Source organism: Zeus faber (assembly GCF_960531495.2).
Source record: "Zeus faber genome assembly, chromosome: 22".
In the NCBI taxonomy this organism is placed as follows: Eukaryota; Metazoa; Chordata; class Actinopteri; order Zeiformes; family Zeidae; genus Zeus; species Zeus faber.
In genome coordinates, this window is record NC_137209.1 from 7,981,707 (window position 1) to 8,003,943 (window position 22,237).

General features: G+C 51.8%; 1 protein-coding gene across 1 annotated transcript in view; it reads right to left on the bottom strand.

Annotated features, from left to right (window-relative positions):
• LOC307246830 (insulin receptor substrate 1-B) overlaps window positions 1-22,237 on the bottom strand; it is a 61,946-nt gene that overhangs the window by 23,992 nt on the left and 15,717 nt on the right. The window contains exons 7-8 of the mRNA XM_080022859.1: window positions 11,302-11,603; window positions 7,956-11,115 (exon numbers count right to left, since the gene is read on the bottom strand). Of these exons, the coding sequence (XP_079878985.1) occupies window positions 7,956-11,115; window positions 11,302-11,603 (3,462 nt within the window). The remainder of the gene's footprint in view (window positions 1-7,955; window positions 11,116-11,301; window positions 11,604-22,237) is intronic.

Genomic DNA, 22,237 nt, shown 5'->3' on the forward strand with positions numbered 1-22,237 from the left:
GAGGGCCTGATAAGTCATGTGTGTGGAGTTCAGAGCTTCCGGCAGATTCTCTACTTTGGACCATAGCTCTGAATGGTGTGCGTGTGTGTGTGTGTCTGTTCACCAACATGGGGTTAACACTAAAGGGGCCAATAAATGCATGAATTCATCAATTAGTGGGTGGTAAAAACAAATGAATAGATGTTTAAATAAATCACAAAATGAAATGAATAATGAATGCGTCAAGCGGTGGATGGAGAAGTGATATGAATAAATGGAAGGATGATTGGATCGACAGATTAATGGATGTGGCTGAACGGAGGAATAATTGAATCAAAGATCGCAATGAATATACGAGCTAACCGACGCCCGCCCGCGTCGCAGGGGAAACACGACTCGGAAATAAAGAAGAGGTGGTGTTCTTCCTGCCGGTGGTTTGCTCCCCGGCGCCCGCGGCTTCCAATATCACGGCAATTCAATGCGCTCGCTCTCTCCCTCGGAGGTGGGGAGCCGAGAGAGCGAGCGCGGGCGCGAGCGAGAGACTCGAGCGAGGAGACAAAGATGGAAAGACGAGATTGGAGAGGCGAAGGAGCGAGCGAGAGCCAGACGTGGTTTGTGGGACGGGATGTGGGAGCCTTGATTGGCATTGCCACGGCAACACTCAACACGCTCTCGCCCTCGTCTGTTGCCAAACATCAAAGTCCTTACATAACCTCTCTCTCTCTCTCTCTCCCCCTCCCTCTTTCTCACTCGCTCACTCTCCCTTACCACCCACACACTGCCTCGCTGTCCACCATGATCAAAACCGTCTTGATCCGACACCCTGCTCTTCGCCTCCTGCCGCCCCCCCCCCCAAAAAAAAAAAAAAAAAAAAAGTAAACCGCCCCAGGCCGTTCGCCTCTCCTCCCTGGCACAGCCGTCCGTCGCCAGCCCCCCCGCGTTGTGTGTCGTAACCATGGCGAAACATCCGTCCGTCCACAGTCACACTTGTTTGCCTTTCATTTGCCAAAAAGACAATGCTTTTTTTTCGGTCAATGGGCCTTTTGCCGTTGCTCAGGTGGCGACGGCGAAATAATATTTGCCGTCGCCGTTTGAGCGAGCCCCTCGTCGGGAGGCGCGGGAAAGACTTTCCGTCCGTCATTTCCTGTGAAGCGGTGTGAAGCAGAACGGGGCGGACCAGGTCGCCGGGAAACGTTCAGCCTCCCTGCGCAGAATGGAGACCAGATGGGGATGGAAGGGGTTTTCCAACACAACAAAGGAGCCCGACGGAGGCAAAGTAAGGCCAAGGTTGTGCGAGGCGGTGAAGGTAGCTCGGTGCGCACGCGCACGCACGCACGCACACACACACACACACACACACACACACACACACAGAAACAATGTAGAGATTACGCCTTTATTCATCTTCCAAAACCAAATCCTCCCGTTTCCTATCCTCTCACGGTTGTTGATGGAGGATAACTCTGAGCCAGAAACTTACCCCAGACAGTAGACACACACACACACACATGCAAATTGCGCGATTCAGATGACAGCAACATAAAACTGAATTAGGGCCGCGCAGGGAAATTTTCTGACTGTGAATCACACACACACACACGCGCGCACACGCACACACACACACACACACACACACACACACACACACACACACACACACACACGCCTCTGTTAAAAGTTCTTCTGTGCAGTGGTAGCCTTTATTTTTCCGGGGTTGAGAGGTTCTCTCCGGCTCTAGATTTGTGTTAAATATGTGAATTGTGTTGGTCCGGAGCGAACAAAGCTGCGCCGACAGTTCCAGCCCTTGGCCACGTCACACCTCAACACTGCGACTCCTGGTGTGTGTGTGTGATGTGAGAGAGAGAGAGAGAGAGAGAGTTAGAGAGAGAGAGAGCGAGAGAGAGAAGGGGCTGGGAGGTGGGAGGTTTGGCTCGATTAACCGTCCCAAAGCTGCATACGTGGTACTCCGGCGTCTCTCCAGCTCCAACACCGGCGACGGGACTGTTGTGAACAGTCTGACAGAGTTTGCTGCAGCCGTGGCGCAGGGATATGACCTCATTGAATGGAATGCGCTCCGAGCTATTGGTAGAGACCTCCAAACCACAACACACGCACACCTAGACACACACACACACACACACACACACGGACACACAGACAGCCTTCAACACTCCCCTGAAAACCCAAACAGCAGAGCGTCACGCAGCACAGGGTGTGAGAGACTGACTCCCACAGCAGACGACCCAAACAAAGTAAAATAAAGTTTCTGAGCTCAGAAGTCCTTGACGAGGGAGAAAACACAAACTATCCCAAACATCCTTGGTGGCTACTACTACTTCTACTACTACAACACCGTACAGTTCAAGGAGACCTCTCCAATGCCCGCGAGTGAACTTGTTGAGCGTCGTGATTTGCATCGCTCGCCCTCATACCCTACCCTACCTGATAAGACAAGCCTGCCCCATGCTGCTCAGGGAACACGGCATAACTCTGCTGTCCGCCAGAGAACACTGACGAGCCCAAGCTCCATCATAGAGATGTAAGATGGGGGGCAATAGGGGGCAGTGGCTCAGGAGGGAGAGCGGGTCATCTAGTAAGCAGAGGGTTGCCGGTTTGATCCCCGGCTTCCCCTGGCAGCGTGCTGATGTGTCCTTGAGCAAGAAGCTTAACCCCCTAACTGCTCCCCGGGCGCCTCTATACAGTAGCCCACTGCTCCTAGATACGTCAGTTACTAGGATGGGTAAATGCAGAGAAATTGCAAATTTCCCCTTTGTGAGACTAATAAAGGTATGCATATATAACAGATCAAAATGGATATTGAATTATCATCCAGCCCTTGAATACTGTACATCATCACTAAAAGTCTGAGCTGACTGCATCATCCATGACACACAGTTCAGGGAATTCACCCTGAGATGCAGAGTCCCGAAATTTTCAATCTATATCCGTGCATATTTACACTTGTGCAAATGTCAATCTAGGTGTTTGCATGCATGCACCATCCCTGTCTCAGACCCAGGAGCATAGACACAAATACACAACCACACTGACACCATGTCTATTGCCTGTTGGGGAATAGCAGCAGATACTGTTTCCCCTCAGTGTCTGACGGGGCCGTAGAATCCAGGCCAACGCCGGGTCAGAGTAACTTCACAAGCGTTACGCAAAACGCAACCACGCGGACTACCCGTGACCCCTGTGGCAGGGCAACGGTCGAGGCAGAATGTGTGTGTTGTTCGTCGAGCCGTGGAATGTATAGCCCGTACATTGTTTGGAGTCGACAGAGAGCGGGCTTCTCTCCAACTGAAGGGACACCCCGGGGTGACTAATGGTCTAGTCATTTCATTAATCCAAATCAAATCTAATTATCCCTGTACGACTGCGCACACCAGCGCCACCCGTGTCGGGATAGCGCCGGCGCGCCTCCAGACCGAGCGCTTGCTGTGACAGCCACGGCAGAAAAGACGGTCTGGGAGAGGAGCACACGGGGGCAAGAGAGGTCCAGCTTCTGTCTCCCAAATATCACACCCAGCCGCAAGGAGAGTTATTCTTTCAGCCAGGCGCACGGAAAGGGAGGGGGACGAGGGTGGATGAGCCATCACCTCGCCGTCTCTTCTCGACCGCACTCGACCGCTTACGAGCGGGGCCCCGCGGAGCCGCTGTAAACGTGCGGGACGGATTTCCGCGCCGCGTATCCATGCCGGACGTCGAGTGTGTTTGCGTCCAATGGTACATAGCGCAGAGTTTCGAGTGGGAGAGGACACGCAGACGGGCACATTCTGCTGGGCCAGAAGTCGGGGAGCGTCACGCTCCACGCTGCTCACAAGCCCGTGTCCGCCTTATCCGCGGATAATTTGCGTTTGCTTTTAACGGCTTGCGGCGGTGATGGGAAGGGAGGAGTAAGTCGACCGGGAAGAACAGCGATTGAGATGATTTGGACTTATTAAAAACACCTGCGTTTGAAAACCCGTTCGATGGCGATGCCAGTTACTCCAACATGGAAAAAAATCCCGCTAATCCGGCATATTTGAGTAGGTTGAAATAAGCACCGCCGCTCGTTTGAGCTCAGTATTTGGTCAACGCGGAGCTGCTAGCGTGACAGACTGGTCCAGTCGGTCATCGCTGGAGGGGTTTAGTGGACTTAGAAGCCAAGTAAGTAGACTTGCATCGTGTTTTTGGGCGCTGTCCAAAGTAACAAAAACCTGCACCACACATTGTGTACGATTCATATTGCACGGCAGAAAAACACGAGAGAAGGAATAGTGCCACGGAAAACGCTGATTCCATTCAAATCCCTTACCTTTAAAGGGGGCCTATTATGCAAAACTCACTTTTGTGAGCTATTTCAGAAAACATGTCCTGAAACATCCTGTTCGCATTTTTGATCCCTTCGTATGTCACGGGGCACACAGTGGAATTAGAACCGCCCTCCATCCGGGAGTGACTCCACCCACGGCTGGAGAAATAAAACGGGGAATAACAAGCCCTGCTGGGAAGACCAGCACAAATCCTTCAAAAGAAAGAGGAATGAATACCAACTGTCCGTGAAGAAACTGCAGACGATGGAAATTTTAGCATTTAAAAAAAAATTATGCTGGTGTTATGAGCTTCTCTGAACAAAACGAATGAAAATAGTGTGTTTTTTATCGTAGATGTATTTATTTATTTTATTTATCTTCCGACATTTACGGGAAACAAAAAAAATCCCTGGATGCGGTGTCCTCCACAAGCTTGCAGAACGGCAACGAAGGTCAGAACAAACTTTTGAATGAGGCCTTGTCGATCTAATACGAGTGAAGATCCAGCAAATGGATGGCTTATTTCTCGCCTCAAATTTGTTCACAAACAGATTCTGGCGTACTGATGAGGTGAAATCTGTGAACGTTTACCGAGTAAATTCAACGGAACCCGGAAGCGATGCTCAAACCCCATTGGCTCACCGAACTAGGGGCCTGGCGGCTCATTTACATTTAAAGCTGCACACACAGGAACACCATGTTCTGAAGGAGGCATGTTAGAATGGCTAGAATGCATAATCTGAGCCGTCTTTTCAGTAAAAGACTTGGGGGACACGTTTAGTTTTTTTTTCCATAGTTAAGGTGTGTAAAAAGGAGCATGTAACAGGCCCACTTTAAGGTTAGCATTAGCCCAAATTTGTGTCTTGATGAAGGTAAAGTAGCAAGGACGTGACCTTTGATCCTCTGCCTGGAGTAAGGTTTAACTTTGTAATGGCCAGGGAGCAATATGTCCTTTCAGTTTGTATTTGTTCATTTCTTGACAACACCTCCATTTTGAAACGGCGTCTTCGAAAGGAACGCGTTTCCTGCGGATGGATCACTAGGAACTTGGGGGGGTTATTTAAAGACTGGCAAACCGCATCCCACTCTAGATGGCAGAGGAATTAAATAATTGGGCTGTATAATAGCGTTCTCTCATATGCTTTTCCTGGAGGAGATTACATGAGTGGTGCTTGATTTAATTTGAGTTAACATTTTCCTTCATGAAGTAGTGCACTCAGGTCCGGCAAAGGTGGAGACGTTCCCTCATTATGGGGGAACCCGCCGACCGCGCACACACACACACACACACACACACACACACACACACACACACACACACACACACACACACACACACACACACACACACACACACACACACACACACAATGTCATGCATGCATGTATATACAGTTATTATATATATACTGTATGAGGAAATACTACCCACCAAAAACATGCAGACCCGAGGCAGATCTTTTTACACCTCTCATCAGCATCAAATTCTGGCCCACAGTAGGACTGCTCACATCAAATTTAGCCGGAGCCTGAAGTCCAGACAAATCCTTCCTCGACCGAAAAACTCACACCTGTTACCTGAAACATTGTGACAAGAACCCCCAGCGCTCCTGGGGCCATGACATTTTGTGTTGCGCAAAACACCCACCTTGTGCGCCCGAGCACACTGCGCCTCCGCAGAGAGGAGTATGTTTATTTATTCGAATAAAACTTCAACAAAAGGGTTGAATTGCTTAAATGACAACCTGAGTTTAGCAATGGTTTGTGCACGCACACGTGCGTTGTTGCCTGGTTCAAGTTTTACCTCTTGACACATATACCAAAAAGCTAAGGCTGTCCTGATACCACACATACACACACCCTAAGCAAGCTTGTGCATGCCAACAAAAAAAGATCCCTGTAATTACCAAAGATCAGGTCGCCTAAAACGCAGACTTAAAATACACAGAAAAGATCGTTCCTTGCCAGTTTTTATGTTTACAGTAACCGATGGATATGCTCTCTCTCTCTCTCTCTCTCTCTCCCTCTCTCTCCCTCCCTTTAAAGTACGAACTGTAAGCAGCTGCGGCAGCGTCCCCTCTCCTCGGCTCGGCCATGCTCAGGGCCCACCGCGGCACCAACACTCAAACAAAAGGATCATTTATTGAAGGAGGAAAGAGGGGGAGAAGGGGATGAAAGAAGGAGGGGATGGCAGAGGGGGGCAGTGTGCAGAGGCATTTGGGAGTTGTATGAGTGAAACACTGGCCCCATCTCAACATTCACAGCCAACGTGTAACATTCTCCCCCACGCTGGCTTGCTGACATACTTGCGCGAGCAGGCACAGCCACAGTCCACATGGACCCACTGACTGGTGTGTAGGTCTGAAGTCCACACTCCTGTGAGATCTCACAATAAAACCTGCATAACGACTTATGGATGCGGGCTGAGAGGGCATTTCCATGCGTGGAATTTCAAGAAAAACCCACAGCGGAGAATAGACATGCTTCATAAACCACAGGATCTCCCAATGAATTTTCGCCAACGCAGACTATAAATCCTTGATGAAATGCAACAATAGAGGCAGGCTATGAAAGGTCCGCCGCAGAAGCCCCGGAGGGGTTTTTTGACGAACACAGGTTTTCAGTCGGATCATAGGGAGTAGCTGTGAAAGCGAGCGCCATAAACAACAAGACAAGCAGGAGTGCGTTCATAATGAGAGGCCCGCTGTGGACGGTAAGCAGGACTACTCAGCATCTTTTACTGCCGTGAATAAATCCTCACCTCCATTTAAACACTGCTCTATCGACTCAAACTGCAGACGTCTATTTCTTAACCGCCCAATTTAGCGCAGACGGTGGGCTACAAGGGAATGTTTGTCTACTGGGAAAAAGCAGGGTGCGCTTTTTTACATTCGTGTAGCTGGAGTGGTCCGCCGCAGCTGCAAATGTTTCCCAAAGCAACCTGAAATACGCAAATGCGACGACGAATCATCTGCTCTCGATACACACAAAAAAAACGTTTACACAAACAGCTGCCATTAGAACAAAAAAACTGCAATTAGTTATACATATATCATATGAATCCACAGAAATTATATAAGCCAACCCATCCTAGGGAGTCCTTGGGCGATGTCTGCCCGAACCACATCTGCAGATTCTATAGAAAATACAGCACTGTATAAGAAAGTTCATGGATAAAATTTAAAAGTCAATGTGCTACGCTGTAGCAACGAACAGAGCCCAAGTCTGTGCTTGTTTGCAGAATTTACAAGACAGAAAACAAGCAATCAGTGTTCATTACCAAGACATCTATATTTATTCAGATAAGCTGTCTAGACTTCAACGATCTCTGACAAAATCTTGTTGGATGGAAATTGAGGAGTGCGCATTCAAAGCTAAAACAGAGCTCCAGTCAAAGAAGTTTAGCGTAATATATTTTAAGGACAACCAAATGCTATCTCCTGAAGTGGATTAGTGCAGACAGAAATACAAATCAGATTGCCGTCTGCGTAGTAATCCAATGCCAGCCCAGGTTGATCTGAATAAAGAACCTCAAGCTCCTTTGGATTACTTCAGAGGCTATTCTTTTCCTTCTGAATGACGCAAGCGAAAACAAGTAGGACAGAGCGTTAGAGGGATGTGGAGAGAGAGTGAAGGGAAGAACAATCAAGTAGGGAGAGGAGAGAGGAGCAGGTTTACCTGTGCCCTCCTTGCTGCTGTTCTGATGTGTCCGCAGCTCCTCCGACTTGTAGAAGTCGATGCTGGCATACGTGTTGAGGCTGGAGCTTCCTCCGGCGCCCGTCGCTGCCACTGTGACCCCAGAACCCCCTCCCAGCACGGAGAAGAGGCGGGAGGGTGCCGCCTGTACGCCAGAGGGCCCGTCCAGGCTCGAATGGGGGCTCTCCTTGTTTGCCAGGTCCAAGTCTATGTAGTTGAGGCCTTGCTCTGCAGACAGAGCCTGGGCAGCGGGTGGAGGTTGCTGCCCGGGCAGCAGGAACTGAGAGGTGGGTTCAGTCGCAGCGCCGTTCCCCCACAGCACGCCCTCGAAGCCCAGCCGACGGGCCACTGCCTGAGCATGCTCCGGGAAGAGGGAGGCGGTGGAGGAGCTGGAGGAGGAAGCGGACGCCGGAAGCGACGGGGATGCCAAGAAAGTCTCTGAGCAGTGTCGCCTCCGTCCCTGCGGGTCGGCCCGGATGACTTTGGCCCCGTGGTCCGGGTTCGACCCCGCTTTGCTGAGGGGGAAGTCCAGTCCCAATGGCAGACCGGAAACCGGTGGATCTGTCCTGGTTGGCGAGGGGGCTTTGGGAGAGACATTGATTGAAGACCTGGGGACGGCGTTGTTGTTGAGGCTGAATGCCATCTCGGTGTAGTCCCCACAGGACGTTGGGGACTCTGACTCGCTCACCGAAGGGACGCTCTCCCTGCTCTTCCTTCGGACTGGCTCAGTCATCTCAGGACTTTTTCCGGCTGGAACTCCCGTAACCTCATTGCGGGCCTTGGGTGTGTTGGCCAGTGTTGGAGGGGTTGGAGGGGTGTTGAAGGACGGGAAGCCGAGCGGGGTCAGAGAGAGCGGGGAGGGGGACGGAGAGGGTCCCAGTTCCATGTTAACATACTCTGAGGCTGTCGGGGGGGTGATGGGGGCAGAGGGGCTGCGGGAGAGGGGAAGGAAGCCCCCCTGGCAGGTCAACCTGTGGTTGGGCTGCTGGACGCTGGAGCTGTGCGGCAGAGAGAGGCCGTGTCTGAGGCCACGGCCACGACCCCCTCCCACACCAGCCATACTGCTTTTCTCCCCCCCCTTGAACTCGATGCTGACATACTCCCCGGGGCTTTTGGGTTCTGGAGGGAGGGGGTTCTCCCTCACCCTCGGGAGCGTGTTTGCTTTAGACACATCCACAAATAGGCTCACAGGTCTGCTTCGACCATGGCTGCCCTGCTTGGATGCTCCGCTGTTGCCCCGTCTCTGCTGTAAGCCGCCCCCGTCTTTAGAATGAGCTCCCCCAGCTGAGGTGCTCATCCCCTGGGCTGCTCGCTCTTCGCTGTCCCCCCCCAGGCTCTCATTGCTAGCGGAGCTGGAAGAGTAGGAGGAGGAGAGTGAAAGCTGGCGTCCAACTGCTGAACTGCCCCCTACTGGTGGCTCCTGGTGCCCCCCAACTGCCCTCCCTGCACACACCCCTCTACTGCTGGCCGCTGCTGGCCTCCTTCCTCTGCCTGGGCCCTCTTCAAAGAGCCCCGTGGATGGGCTGTGTTTGTAGGAGCGGGGCAGTGAGTAGTAGGAGTACACCATCTTCGGGGCCTGCTGCTGGGCGTGAGGGTCCGACTGCCCCGGGTGGTCGGGGGGCGGGGGGCTCCCGTTGGCCGAGCGGGCACTGATTGGGGACATGTTCATGTAGTCGCTTCCTGCCCTGCTATCGGTGCTCCCGCTGCCCACCCAGGCCCCTCCTGAGAGACCACCCCGCTGGTCGGGGGAGCAGCTGCTGTTGGGTGACATCATCATGTAGCCGTCGGATGCCGGAGGCGGGTGGATCTGCTGCGGGGGGGACACACTGTTGTTGGGGGTCATGGCCATGTAGTCATCGGCCACTTTGGACTCTGAGTCTGGCACTGACACGGCCAGCGAGCAGGAGGTCTGTGTGACACCAGGCAGCATGGACATGTAGCCATTATCCACCCCTAAATCTACACCTCCCCCACCGCCCCCTTCAGCTTTGAACTCTCCAGCTACATCCAGATATCCACCACCTCCTGAAGACCCACTCACCACGCCGGAGTCCCGATGCGTGCAGGAGGAGGTGGAGGAAGTGAAAGACTCCCGGCTGGTGCTCCGTGACATGATGGCATAGTCGGCCGAGTCCTCGTCGGCCAGTTCTTCCCCCCTGCGTGACCGCGGTGCCAGTCTCTCCAGGGCCATGGGGGGGAGGGACGCCCGCTTGCTCAGCAGCCTCCGCTCCGCCTCACACTCCCTGCTGGAGGAGCGCCGCAGCACCCTCCTTGTCTGCGGCCGGGAGCCACAGCCTCCTTCCTGCACCGGCAGGGAACTGGACGTCGTGCTGGCCTCCATGCTGCCGCCTCTAGTGCCACGCTGGCCCATCAGGATGTAGCTGTCCGCCTCCTCGTGGAGAGAGTGGCCACCCACGCTGCCCACGGAGCTTCCAGTCAGGCCAGGAGATGGGAGGAGCGAGCGCTCAACGGGGCTTGAGCCGTACTCGTCCGAAGAACCGTAGTCGCTCGGAGACCCTGAGACAGAGGTGCGGTGGGAGACGACGCGGCTGTAGGAACCGGACATGGTGGCGGCGGGCGCAGAAGCCCCCGCTCCTCCAAACTCTGAGCCATGCCCAGAGCTGGAGGACAGGCTGGGGGCTGGGGACGGGGCCGGAGTGGAGATGGAACGCATCAGGCCCAAGGGGGTTTTAGCAGCCGGGGTGGAGGCGGAGCGGGCAGACTTGGACCTGAGGATCGGGGTTGTTGAGCAGGAGCTGTTAGCAGAGGGGCTGGAGCCCGGCCCGGGGAGGGACACGGCTCCCCCCACGCTCTCATCTCCCTTCCCCCCATCGCTGGCAGTGCGAGACCTCGGGAGACTGTGCCGAGGGGTGGGCGAAGCGCCGGCACTGTTGCCCCCTCCTCCGCCATTTGCCCCACCGGGCGGCTCGGTGCGAGGCCGGCGGGCAAACCCCACCTGGCTCGGAGGCGGGTTGGGATGGTGGCGTCGGGATGGAACACTGATAGGGTTCGAGGCGGTGGCTCCGCCTCCCGGTCCGGAGCTGGACTGGGACTTGCTGCGCTGCCGGAACTCCTCGCTCAGAGCCTTCATGGCCTCCAGCAGCGTCTCGTGCATGTTCTGAGCCACCACCGAGTCGTCCACCTGTGACAAGAACCAGACTGTAAACTGAAACTTCTGGTCAATTTCGGATGTAAATCAAAAAAAATCGCCATTGATATATTTAAAAAATAATCAAATACAATTCTGCATAATGAAATTGATGGCAAAACATTTTCTATCAAAATAAAATAATAACAAAAATGAGTCTGCATCAGACCACCACCATACCTGCATCCAGAACTCGCCTGGGCCGGTCACAGCGGATCGTCCCACCTCCACGAAGAAGAAATTCTCCGAGTGGCCGCAGCGCCTCACGTTCATAAGCTGCAGCACGACTGCGGCGGCGTCTGAGTTGAGCTTTACGAAGTTGACCGTCTTATCCGTCAAACAGAGGCGGTAGATGCCCACAAGGTTCTTGGCCTGGCCGAGGCCCTTGGGCCACACCTTCACCTGCCACACCTCCTTGAAGGCCGGCCCTGGGTTCGGCACCCCGTAGTCCCCCGCTGCTCCGCTGTCGGCGGGCGTCTTGCCTGGAGAGTGGAGAATGAAGGGTTGAAAGAAAGGGAAGGGGAGGCAGGTATGTGGGAAGCAAAATAAGGTGGAATTATTAAACAGTGTACAGAGGCTATTTTTGTTTTTACATTTTTCTTCTTTCTCGCAGGAACATGGGGGGTTAAACCACAGTTCAAATAAATGGGGCTGACACGACCTTCATGCATCTGCGAGGGGAGGGAACACCAGGTGAGAAAAACCACTATTTACTAGTTCAACGGGTGCAGAGGGGCCAGGGTTATGTAAGATCTGCTGATATTGGGCTTTTTTCTTTTTCTTTTTTTTTTTTCCGCCTTTTGCAGATTTCCGGATCAGATCTGTGCTCACACCGTGCACGCACCTGCATGGAAAATGTACCTGTTTAACACTGACTCAGAGCAAACTATGAAAGAAGATAAGCAGTTGAAAGATCCAACACAAAATCCCAAGCCCTTGAATGCTTGTTTCGTAATAATTACACATATAATTTTTTTTTTTCTTCAAAGACGTCAAATCTATTAACGTCTCAAAAAGTATTTAAAAGCAGCACAGTTATTTGTCTCTCATTTTAGAAACGAATCACAATTTAACTCATACATTTTATTTTGCGTGAATCCTCTTAGTGCCAATATCGACAGTTCATTGGCCTCAGGGCAAAAAAAGAGCCTTCTCTTGTCTAAAGTCTAAACATTTCTTCCCCCTTCTTTAACAGTTGCCTTTGGGAGAAACAAGGTTTTTTGCTCAGCGACACCAACGAGAACACAAGTATGCAAGTCTCGGGTTTGAGTTGAGACGCTTCAAGGGGCTGCTCTTCAAAATCTCCACTTTTTCCTGGGAACCCTCTTCTCTCCCACGTAGCCTCGCGTTCCTTTCGGGTTTCCACACAGATTCTGCCAAGTTGCATGAGCCTGAGCATGAAATCCGTCAATTCACAACAAATCACTCAACCCCCGTGACAAGGCCGCCCCATACTGTACGGCCAGGCTCCGCAGTTTCCATAGGAACAATAGTGTCCTTTGTAACGCACACAGAGCTCGGACACCTGTTTAATTATTCACCCTCGTTGGGCACATTACAGTGTTTCTGAAAAGTTACTGAGTGGCCTCCGCAGAGGGCTTAGACATTCACAGAACACGCCCGGTACTTTTTGTTTCCGTGCATGTCTGGATTTTCGTGGTATTCCTCTCTACAGTGGAGACGGATGAGCCGCGCTCGTCCGTCCGCACGGGCTCCTTTCGTTTCTCCCCAACCCCCCGAAACAGTTCCATATGCAGACGGAAGCCTCACGCGCACACACACAGCGGGCGAACTTCGCCGGCGACTGCATTTTCCAACCCGCCAATACAGCCTCTTCCCAAAACGTCATGTCGCGGTTGCAAAAGAGGGGCGGGGGGGGGGGGGGGGGTCCTGTGGGCATGAGCGAGTGCATTTCCTTCTCGCTCACTTCCCCAAATCGCAGGATCAAGCAGAAGAACTGGAAATAGCTGCTCCATTTCTATGGCTCGCTCAGGGCCACGCACGACTACCTCACGTGCAGCTCCGCGCGTGTGCGAGCGGCCGTGTGCGCAAAGGTCCTGTTTGCATTTCCGTTTCCGTGAGAAGTAGATGGGTTTGAGATCGCACGGCGAGAGCGGGAGAGAACCAGAGTGGGGCACCGAGGCGGAAAACAAACCGGGACGTTGCAACATTCATATTTACATATACTGTATATATATTTACATATGAACAGTTGAAACACTGTGGAAGCGGTCAGACCAACCGTCACACAAAACAGCTTTTTTGATCGTTTGATAATATCGGTTTATAATCGTGCGACAATGTGTCACCATGTGAAGAAGAGCCAATACTTGGCATTGAATATTAGAACGTAAGACAGACAGGTATTCCCCTCAACGCAACCGATGGAAGTGGGCCAAATTTGCTTCCGAACTTTGGCTTAGAAACTCCCCTTCAATTTGGACGTAAACATAGAATTGCGGAAACAAACGACTCTGAAGGTGATTATGTCGTAACTTCGACGGCTGTGATGCCAACTCTACCTCACCCCCCGGGCGTCCACGCAGCCAAATGAGCCTTAATCGCGTGTGATAAAAGCGAGAAAGTCACACTGCAGCCGCCCCAGTGCCCAAGTGTCTGTCGCTTCAAGCTGAAGAGCTCATTAACTCGCCGCGAGGAGGGCATCCCGAGAACTCTAAAGCTTCCCCAGGTATGCACACACACACACACACACACACACACACACACACACACACACACACACACACACACACACACACACACACACACACACACACACACACACACACACACACACACACACACACACACACACACAGTTGATGCTGAGACCACTCAAGCTCCAAGCACTCATCCTGAGACTCTCAGAAGAAGGGGAACCCTTGGGAGAGACACCGTCCCGGCATTCCACCTAACGAACGCCACGAAAGCTTTTTGCCCGTTACATAAGATCGGAGGGTTTCGTGTTGAACGTTGGGGGCTGTGTGAATTATAGATGGCCACTTGGCTTTCTTCCAGAGTTCCTTCGCGACACTGCAGGCACTGTCGCAATGCCGACAAGGGGTGAGCATACGGTCAGGCACCGCCGCCAATACACTACTTAAGGAACGCGCGCGCACACAACAACAACAACGACAAATTTACGACTTCCTCTGCAGGAGGTTTTACACGAGGGCCGAGCCGGACGTACGCGAGAGCGCAACACAACTGGAGGTAATGAAGCGCTGAGGGAACGCCAGCTGGTCAAATGAGGGCGAGGCCGGCGGAATGACCTTGGTACACTTATCGGTAATGCGCTTGTTAATACACGGTAATAGAGTGCCTCGCTAGAAAAATGAAACGATTAAGGAACGTTTAGGCGAAATAAACGCTCCTTGTAAAAAATAAAAATTTTAAAAATGCAGAGAGGCCAAGCCTACTTATGCCAATGTCACGGTACAGTAATTTGTAAGCGGCTTCAAATACCGAAAAAACAACTCACACCGGCTTATTCAGTCACTGGTTGTTGACAGCAACTCAGTCATAAACACATAAACACAAACCAACACCTGTGGCTTGGGAACGCCGACTGTAACGGCGTCCACACTGCTGTCTATTCATGAGAGTTTTATTTGCTGTTAGTGGGAGCTAACTCCCTTACGGTGAATAATAAGTGCAAAACTCTCCCCGCTCCCGCCGCGGCTAAAGATATTAAATCCAAAAGGGAGTTTGGCTGTTGACTTGAACGCAGCGATGCCGAATACCCATGCGTTTCATACTGCCATCACTCTTCAGCTCAGAAATCTGTGTGTGTGTGTGTGTGTGTGTGTGTGTGTGTGTGTGTGTGTGTGTGTGTGTGTGTGTGTGTGTGTGTGTGTGTGTGTGTATATAAAAAGTTGAACGGAATGGGCCATGACTGGATTGATTTATCGCTGAAAGCTTCCTGCTTTAATATTGACAAGCTCTTCATTCGCCGACGTACCGAAAAGCGCCTCCAATCTGATATGTGTGTGTACGTGACAATACCCTGCCCAAAACTTTTTCTTTTCTCTTCAAAAAAATAAAAAATAAAAAAAAATAAACCCATAGTCCATAAATTTTTTAGCTGGCACTTTTTAGGAAACCACTCAATGTTTTATGCATTATACGTGATGCGCCTGCTCCTCTATGTGCAGCTTGCATTGTTGGTGGCGGGGTACGCCTTTTCCCAGCAAGAATGCAAGATCGGGGCACGAAAAACCCGTATAAATCGATGAAAAAAAACTGATTAGAAGAATCAATTGACGTGGAAAAAGGGATTTTGAGAAAACAAGTCGAGTTTCAGAGTGGAGACGAGGGTCAACCTGGACGTTGGAAAAGCAACATCGCAGCTTCACATGGAATTCAGGGACTTGTGTTGGAATCCACTTCACAGAGACCATTCTATGGATCGCTGCTCCGAGGTTTTTTAAAATAAAACACTTCAAATAGCATAATCACACGATCTCTTGCACACTACCCCTTCAGAGCTCGCGGTTTAGGAGTTACTCCTTTTGAAGAACTTTAATTCCAATTTGCAGCGTTCAAACACGCATAAATGGCCGCCTCCCACTCATCCAACGCAACCTTTAAATCAAGCCGAGCTCCTCTGGCTCTCGCCGAGGTTCTGTTTCAAGTCTGTGACCTCATTGCCCCAGAATGCCGCACCACCCTACGATACGCCGCGCTGCAGAGAATGGACTGATCTTCTGTGGCTTAAAACCCCATTATGCGCGGCTATCTCAGCTCCATCCTACCCCTATACCGCCACCCCGCCCCCGCCGCCATACCAGGTCACCAGCGTGAATAGATACGCCACAGCTGTCCTTCTGTGCGTCATGTGGGTCTGTATGTGAGTGTGTGTGTGTGTGTGTGTGTGTGTGTGTGTGTGTGTGTGCGTGTCCCTAAGCCTCCTAGCGTGAAAGCAGTTGGTGAAACTGCCAAGTTTACCATTCTTTGTCTTCCCTTCCCGTCCTTCACTCACTATCAGAGCCTATATCACTAATCCTCCCCTATTTGGCTCCACAGCGAGAGATACCACGTTTCCACAACATCAACATCTGCCTGCGTTTAATGTGCTTCTCCACATGTGTTCCTTGTTAACCAAAAAGTGCAAACGTTAAGACACACACACACACACACACACACACACACACACACACACACACACACACACACACACACACACACACACACACACACACACACACACACACACACACACACACACACACGCACACACACACACACACACGACCAGGTTTTCTTGTCCCTCAACAAGGAACATAAAAAATGGGCAACATGAAAAACAAAGCGATTCACCCAGCGGGCTCACGTCCAGGTGGCAGCCATCTTGGAGGTTCGTCGGCTGAGCTCACTCTCTGACCCCGACAGAAAACTGCTGCATTACGTTCGGTTGGAACTGGTCGTCCCCCGGCGACATTTTACTGCATTCTGGGATGCGCTTACTGCGGACCCGGGAGCTCCCTTCCGCGAATCAAATCTCCTTTAGCTAATGCCAATAGGGTAAAATGGTCCCCGGCGAAACATGACACTTTAAAATCAAACCGTATTGCCTTTAAAGGGGCAACAGACAACTTTGGCGCCGCTGCCGCAATGACAACGGCGCACGTCGTAAATGATCACCACCACTTTGGAAATAGGGGAGAAGACGTAGCTGCGATACGTCAACGTCGCCGCCATATTGGAACGGGCAAGACCTGTAAACAAATACAAGTAAACGGGGAAGCTGCGGTTTTTCTGGGTAAGAAGCACCATACTGTTTACATTTCACAACCGATTGAAATGAGTTGTTTTTATATTTGAGGGTTTATGATCAAACGTGGAGTCGATTGCACCGCCGGCCGCCATTTCCGCTAATGGTTGGATGACACACTTCCTGTGACGCCGTAAATCCATCATTTTCCCGGGACTTCGTACCCGGTGGCAGTCGGAGTGCATTGCATTGCAGTGATATTAGAGGCTTATAGGGAACAGAATTAAACGCTGATGGTTTCATTATTCTCGAGTCATCACGCCGCGCAATCAACATTAACTTCATAATGATAAGTAAAAGTTAAAAAGTTGGCTATTGCTCCTTTAAATAAAGCACTTAATGCAGTCCGAGGCCGTGACAACTTGTATTGGGGGGGGGGGGGGGTGATCTATAGTGTTTACTGCAAACAGCGCCGTTTTGTTAATGAAAAATAAATAAAATGTGGTGGATAACAGAATCTTTATATACTCTCCGCTTTCCCCGCGGCTGAAAAGCGAGCGAGCCCCTCTTGACTGTTTTCTAACGCCAGCTCTCTCAGTGAGGCTGATAAATTCCAACTCGATTGCCATGAACCTGCCAACCTCTGTTACAACAGGAGGCGGGCTCGTGGTTAATGGGCAGGCATAGACAAATAGTGATCAATATGGCAGGCTATAAAAGGTTACTATGCATTAAAGGCTCCGTAGCTCTGGTGTGCTCAACATATGGGCCCTAATTGACTGGATAGAGTTCCCCCTTGGCTTTTTTCCTGCCTATCCAAAACCAGCTCCGCAGCAACAGGCTTCCTGGGCGGCGGTCTGCGCAACGTTGCGCAAGACACCCACGTTCAGAGTTCTCTCGACGAGGCTGGGGAACGGCGTGGAGTGAGGGTTTTTTACGCTCGACTCCGGTGCCAAGGGGGGCCGCGGCCCCCTGCAACAGGCGTGGGACTGGCTGTCTGGAAGCGGCCCGTCGTGTTAAATGAAATTACAGGGTGTTAACATGCTCAAGCTATTTATGCCGCGGAAATGACCCTGCGGCTGGAGGTGGAGCCGGGCCTAATGTGGCTCAGGGCTCGTCAGCCCGGAATTAGGTGCTAAAAAACGTCAGGCTGGAACGGAACGGAGTAACTCAATTGTCGCTGAGAGGAACTCGACGTGTAGTGGCCGGTCCGTCCGGGCCGTCGCCGGCACAAAGTTGTCCGAGGAGATCTCCGTTTTCGGAGCGCCAAAAGACTTGGGGGGGACGTGTCTGAAGTTCCATCACACTTTCTCGTATTTTTTTTGATGGTTTGCGCTTCTCACAAAGCTCCTTGATGGTCCATTTCTGTTTTCCTCAATATTACCGTCTGCAGCTTAATCACCCCAGATGTTGTTGAGAGTGATACCAAGCTGTTAAATTGGGCCAACGCGGTTCGGGAGAGAGAGAGAGAGAGGGGAGGGAGAAAAAAAGTGGAGTGGATTTTCTCAGCGGGGCACAAAATGAGGTCGCGGGTACAGGCGCATCATTGTTACCCCTATTTGAGGTCAGCGGGCGAGGCTGAGTCAGAAGAAGCCTCTTTAAAGGGAAGAGAACGAGGCCTAGTGCCTCGCTTGAGCTTCTTTTTTGGGGGACGTCGCTGAATCAAACACGCACAACGGTTACCCTCTGCTTCAGTCGTTCATCGGCGCACAAAAAAAAAAAAAAAGATATCCGACGAATGAACACTCTCACCGCGAAACAATCCTGGGGTTTACCGGCTCCCGCTTGCTTTGCCATCACCGCCCGATCGCCCCCGCTACCGGCTGACCCCGAGACAGTAATTACCGGCTAATTAGGGAGATGAGCGGGCGCTTTAGCGGGGTTTACCATTTAATCGCCGCCCCCTTCTCGCCGAGCCACCGGCGGGATCAAGAGCTTGCGCCGGGCAGAAACGACCGGCCCGAAGGACACCGTCGGATAAAAATACCGCGGAGCTGTCTGACACAGCGGGGGGTGGAGATTTGACGTCCTCCCGCACACCCTTAACGTACATTGCCTAAATATATATATACCTGGCTCGCGGGCCATGAAAAAGCGATTTTATCTTGCGAATGCAGACGTGAGCTCGTCACACTCACACACTCGCCGTGTGCCCGTGAGCGACACACACACACACACAGACACACAGACACACACAGACACACACACACACACACACACAAATGCACAGACCTGAGTCGGCAGAGTTCTGTTGTTGTAGGCTGCATCTTGCTGCTGGCTCTAAAGTTTGACACAGGCACATTGTTCTATGAGGGTCAACAGTTCCTGAGGCGACAGCTACCGCTCGGGGCACGAGACTGTTCCTGCTCCGGCCGCACGGCGACGGACGCGACGTGCCTCCACCCCGCTCGTCAAGGTTAAGCTTTTACACCCTCGACTGGCTGCTAATAGTTGAGCAAATAGCTGCCCTGAAGCTCCGTACTGTACCCGCTGCCCAAAAGGGCCTAACTAGACTCAGCTGAATAAATAACTCTGATCCTAATATCGCTCTCCGCGGCAGCTGGCCAGTGTTTGTGTAATTACCGCCGGCTTGGAGGGGAGCCTTCGTGATATTGGACAGTTCCTGTGCCGCTTTACGTGAGGTTTCCCAAACCCCGAGTGCCGTGCAGACACTGGGATTTTTTCGCTGAAAAGCTGAACTACACACTACTACGTCATGTTTTCATTGTGCGCGAATGCATTCGTTTTGGGACTGTACTGTGCATGCGTGTGTGTGTGTGTGCGTGTGTGGGTTTATGTGAGCTCATGTGTGATTATGTGAAAAATAAAACAAAATCTACGCACTTCTCCTTAATTTTCAATGAGCAAAACCACACTTTCCCCACTGTCTCGACGCTCAAGCACAATATACTGCACATGTGACCTTCCATCTTTTCCAAAGAGATGATTTCGAACAAGCGCATAAAAATAAGATAAATTATTACAAGTCATTTCCCCGGGCTTTTCAAATGTGTCTGGAATAGAAACGTATCATTAAATACAAAAAGCGTATTTAAACCTTTCAAGACGGTTTATACAAACCCGCTCGCAGCATGTGTCTCAACATGCACTAATCCTACCAGTTCCACCACCAGCCACAGTCAGAAACCTCTTATAGCGTCAACCGTAAAGCAGAACCAATTATTCCAAAACTTTTGCCCCCAAAAAAGCCTGACTCCGTTTTCATGCTGTGGCCTGCTCTGAAGAACTCCTGCCCTCCCATCGCAAACGAAAGCGCTTTAAAAACAGACACCGCGAGGAGCCGCATAGGTATCAAGTTGAGGGAGCGGTCTGCAGGAAAGTATGTGCTGCTATGCGGCACCTCTCGCATCGAGACGACCCCCTACAGGCTGAGAATTCTCCCCCCGCACCCCCCGACAGTACGAGCGCCGGCGCTTCATGTCACCCCGCAGAATTTAAGTTCACCGCGTAAATGCCCTTCGGCTCTGCGGCAGAGAGGGAAAAAAAAAAGTCCGGTGCGGATTTGTTTCGTCTCGACGTTTCCGCCATTTAATAATCCCGGAATTTGAAAGACGTTTTTTCCTCCTTTTATTTGCATCCGAGTCTCCGGCGTATCCGTCGGTGTTATTAGTATTGTATGAAACGAGGGGAGATCAATTTGACGCTCCGATTACGGAGGCGGTTAACATCGTTATTATCGTATGTTGTCCCTCGAGGCCTGTTCACTACAATGTGTAAACAAGAAAAGTAAATGGAAGCAATGGAGCCCCCACACTCGTGGAGGCTGTATGTATGTATAAGCTGTACTACGCGCTGACGACTGGCACAGACTTGAGCGCGCTGATCCTACACGGCGGAATTCTGGGAGGTTTTTACCCCGTGCCAACTCCCCTCCCACATAACTACACATTAAATACATTATATGCAGCGTGAGCGAGGGAGCCGGGGCGGGCCGCGAACCCGGACGTCTCCCGCCTCCTGTCATTTGTGAAGACGGATGTCACGGCGCCGCGAGCGAGGCGGCTTTCGCCGTCGGACGGGCGGGGGGCCCCCCCCCCGCCGCCCCTCTCCGCCGCCGCCGCCTGCTCCCGTCTGGCGGGGGCCTTTGCCGGTTTCATTTCGTCTTTTGAGGATGGCTCCGTGTGTTCTGCGCGAGGTAGAGCGCCCGAGAGCTAATGTCGAGACATGGAATAGGGCTGAGTGGACGTTGCATGAAAAAGACACAAAACCGGACAATAGCTGCTGGATTTCAAAAAAAGAAAGAGAAAAAGGGTAAAAGTATACGGTCAGAAATGGCCGTTTTTATGCATCTGTTATTCTGAGACGTAGTATGCGTTGACAGTGTGTGTGTCAACAAAAAAAACAATATTTACGAAGAGTGTTTGCAGGGAGCCGCCCGCCCCTTTCTCCTCCGACTGGACGCAGGCGGGTGGACGCAGCGACCGAAACAAACATCTGGAAGGGACCGCTCGGCGCACCTGCGCGCCGGGCGGGCGGCTTCGCGGGACAACCGCCCACGCCGCCGCCAACGACGCGCCGCCCACCCATCTCGCCGGTGTGCGCCTGCTCTCGGAAACGCCCGGGCATCAAGGAGGGGCGTCAGGGAAGGGAGCCGGCCGATCTGATCGCGGCCACTCGTGGTGCCTTATTTTATTGCTCCTCGGCGGGGGGGGGTTATCAGCTGCTTTATGCAACACGGCGCCCGGTCACGCTTACAGCACCTTGGACCCATATCTTAACGCGCTCAGAGATTGCGTTATGTCTCTCTCTCTCTCTCTCTCTCTCTCTCTCTCTCTCTCTCTCTCTCTCTCTCTCTCTCTCTCTCTCTCTCTCTCTCTCTCTCTCTCTCTCTCTCTCTCTCTCTCTCTCTCTCTCTCTCTCTCTCTCTCTCTCTCTCTCTCTCTGTGTGTGTGTGTGTGCGCAGGGCCCCGGCAGAGAGGTGGCGCCGCTAACAGGTGATCCGGCTGTTGCTCGCCTCCGCCGCTATTGGCTCCGACAGCTGTGTTTGCACAGCGTCTGATAGACGCTACTTGCGAAAAAACCACGTCGGGTCGATCTCGGGGTTGAAGCACCATAAACCAACAAGGGGCTGAAATGATTTGGCCCGAGAGAGTTAAAGGGAGGAGTAATGTATCCTGTGAGCATGAATACACCTCTGCAACCGCTCAAGTTGAAGCGGTGCAGAAGGGATTTAGGAATAGAATTTACGCATTGCTAGAATTACTGAGGCCGGTATAGTCCAGATTTCTTCGCGATTTTTGATTTAAATTTAGCCATATTACCCACCAAAAAAAAAAAAAAAGTGCTTGATTTTGATGAGTCATGATTGAGCGCACCAGCTCCTGTGACAGTTGCAAACTGTCTCTGTTCTTTGGGATCAATGCCTGGACGCATAGTGCCATG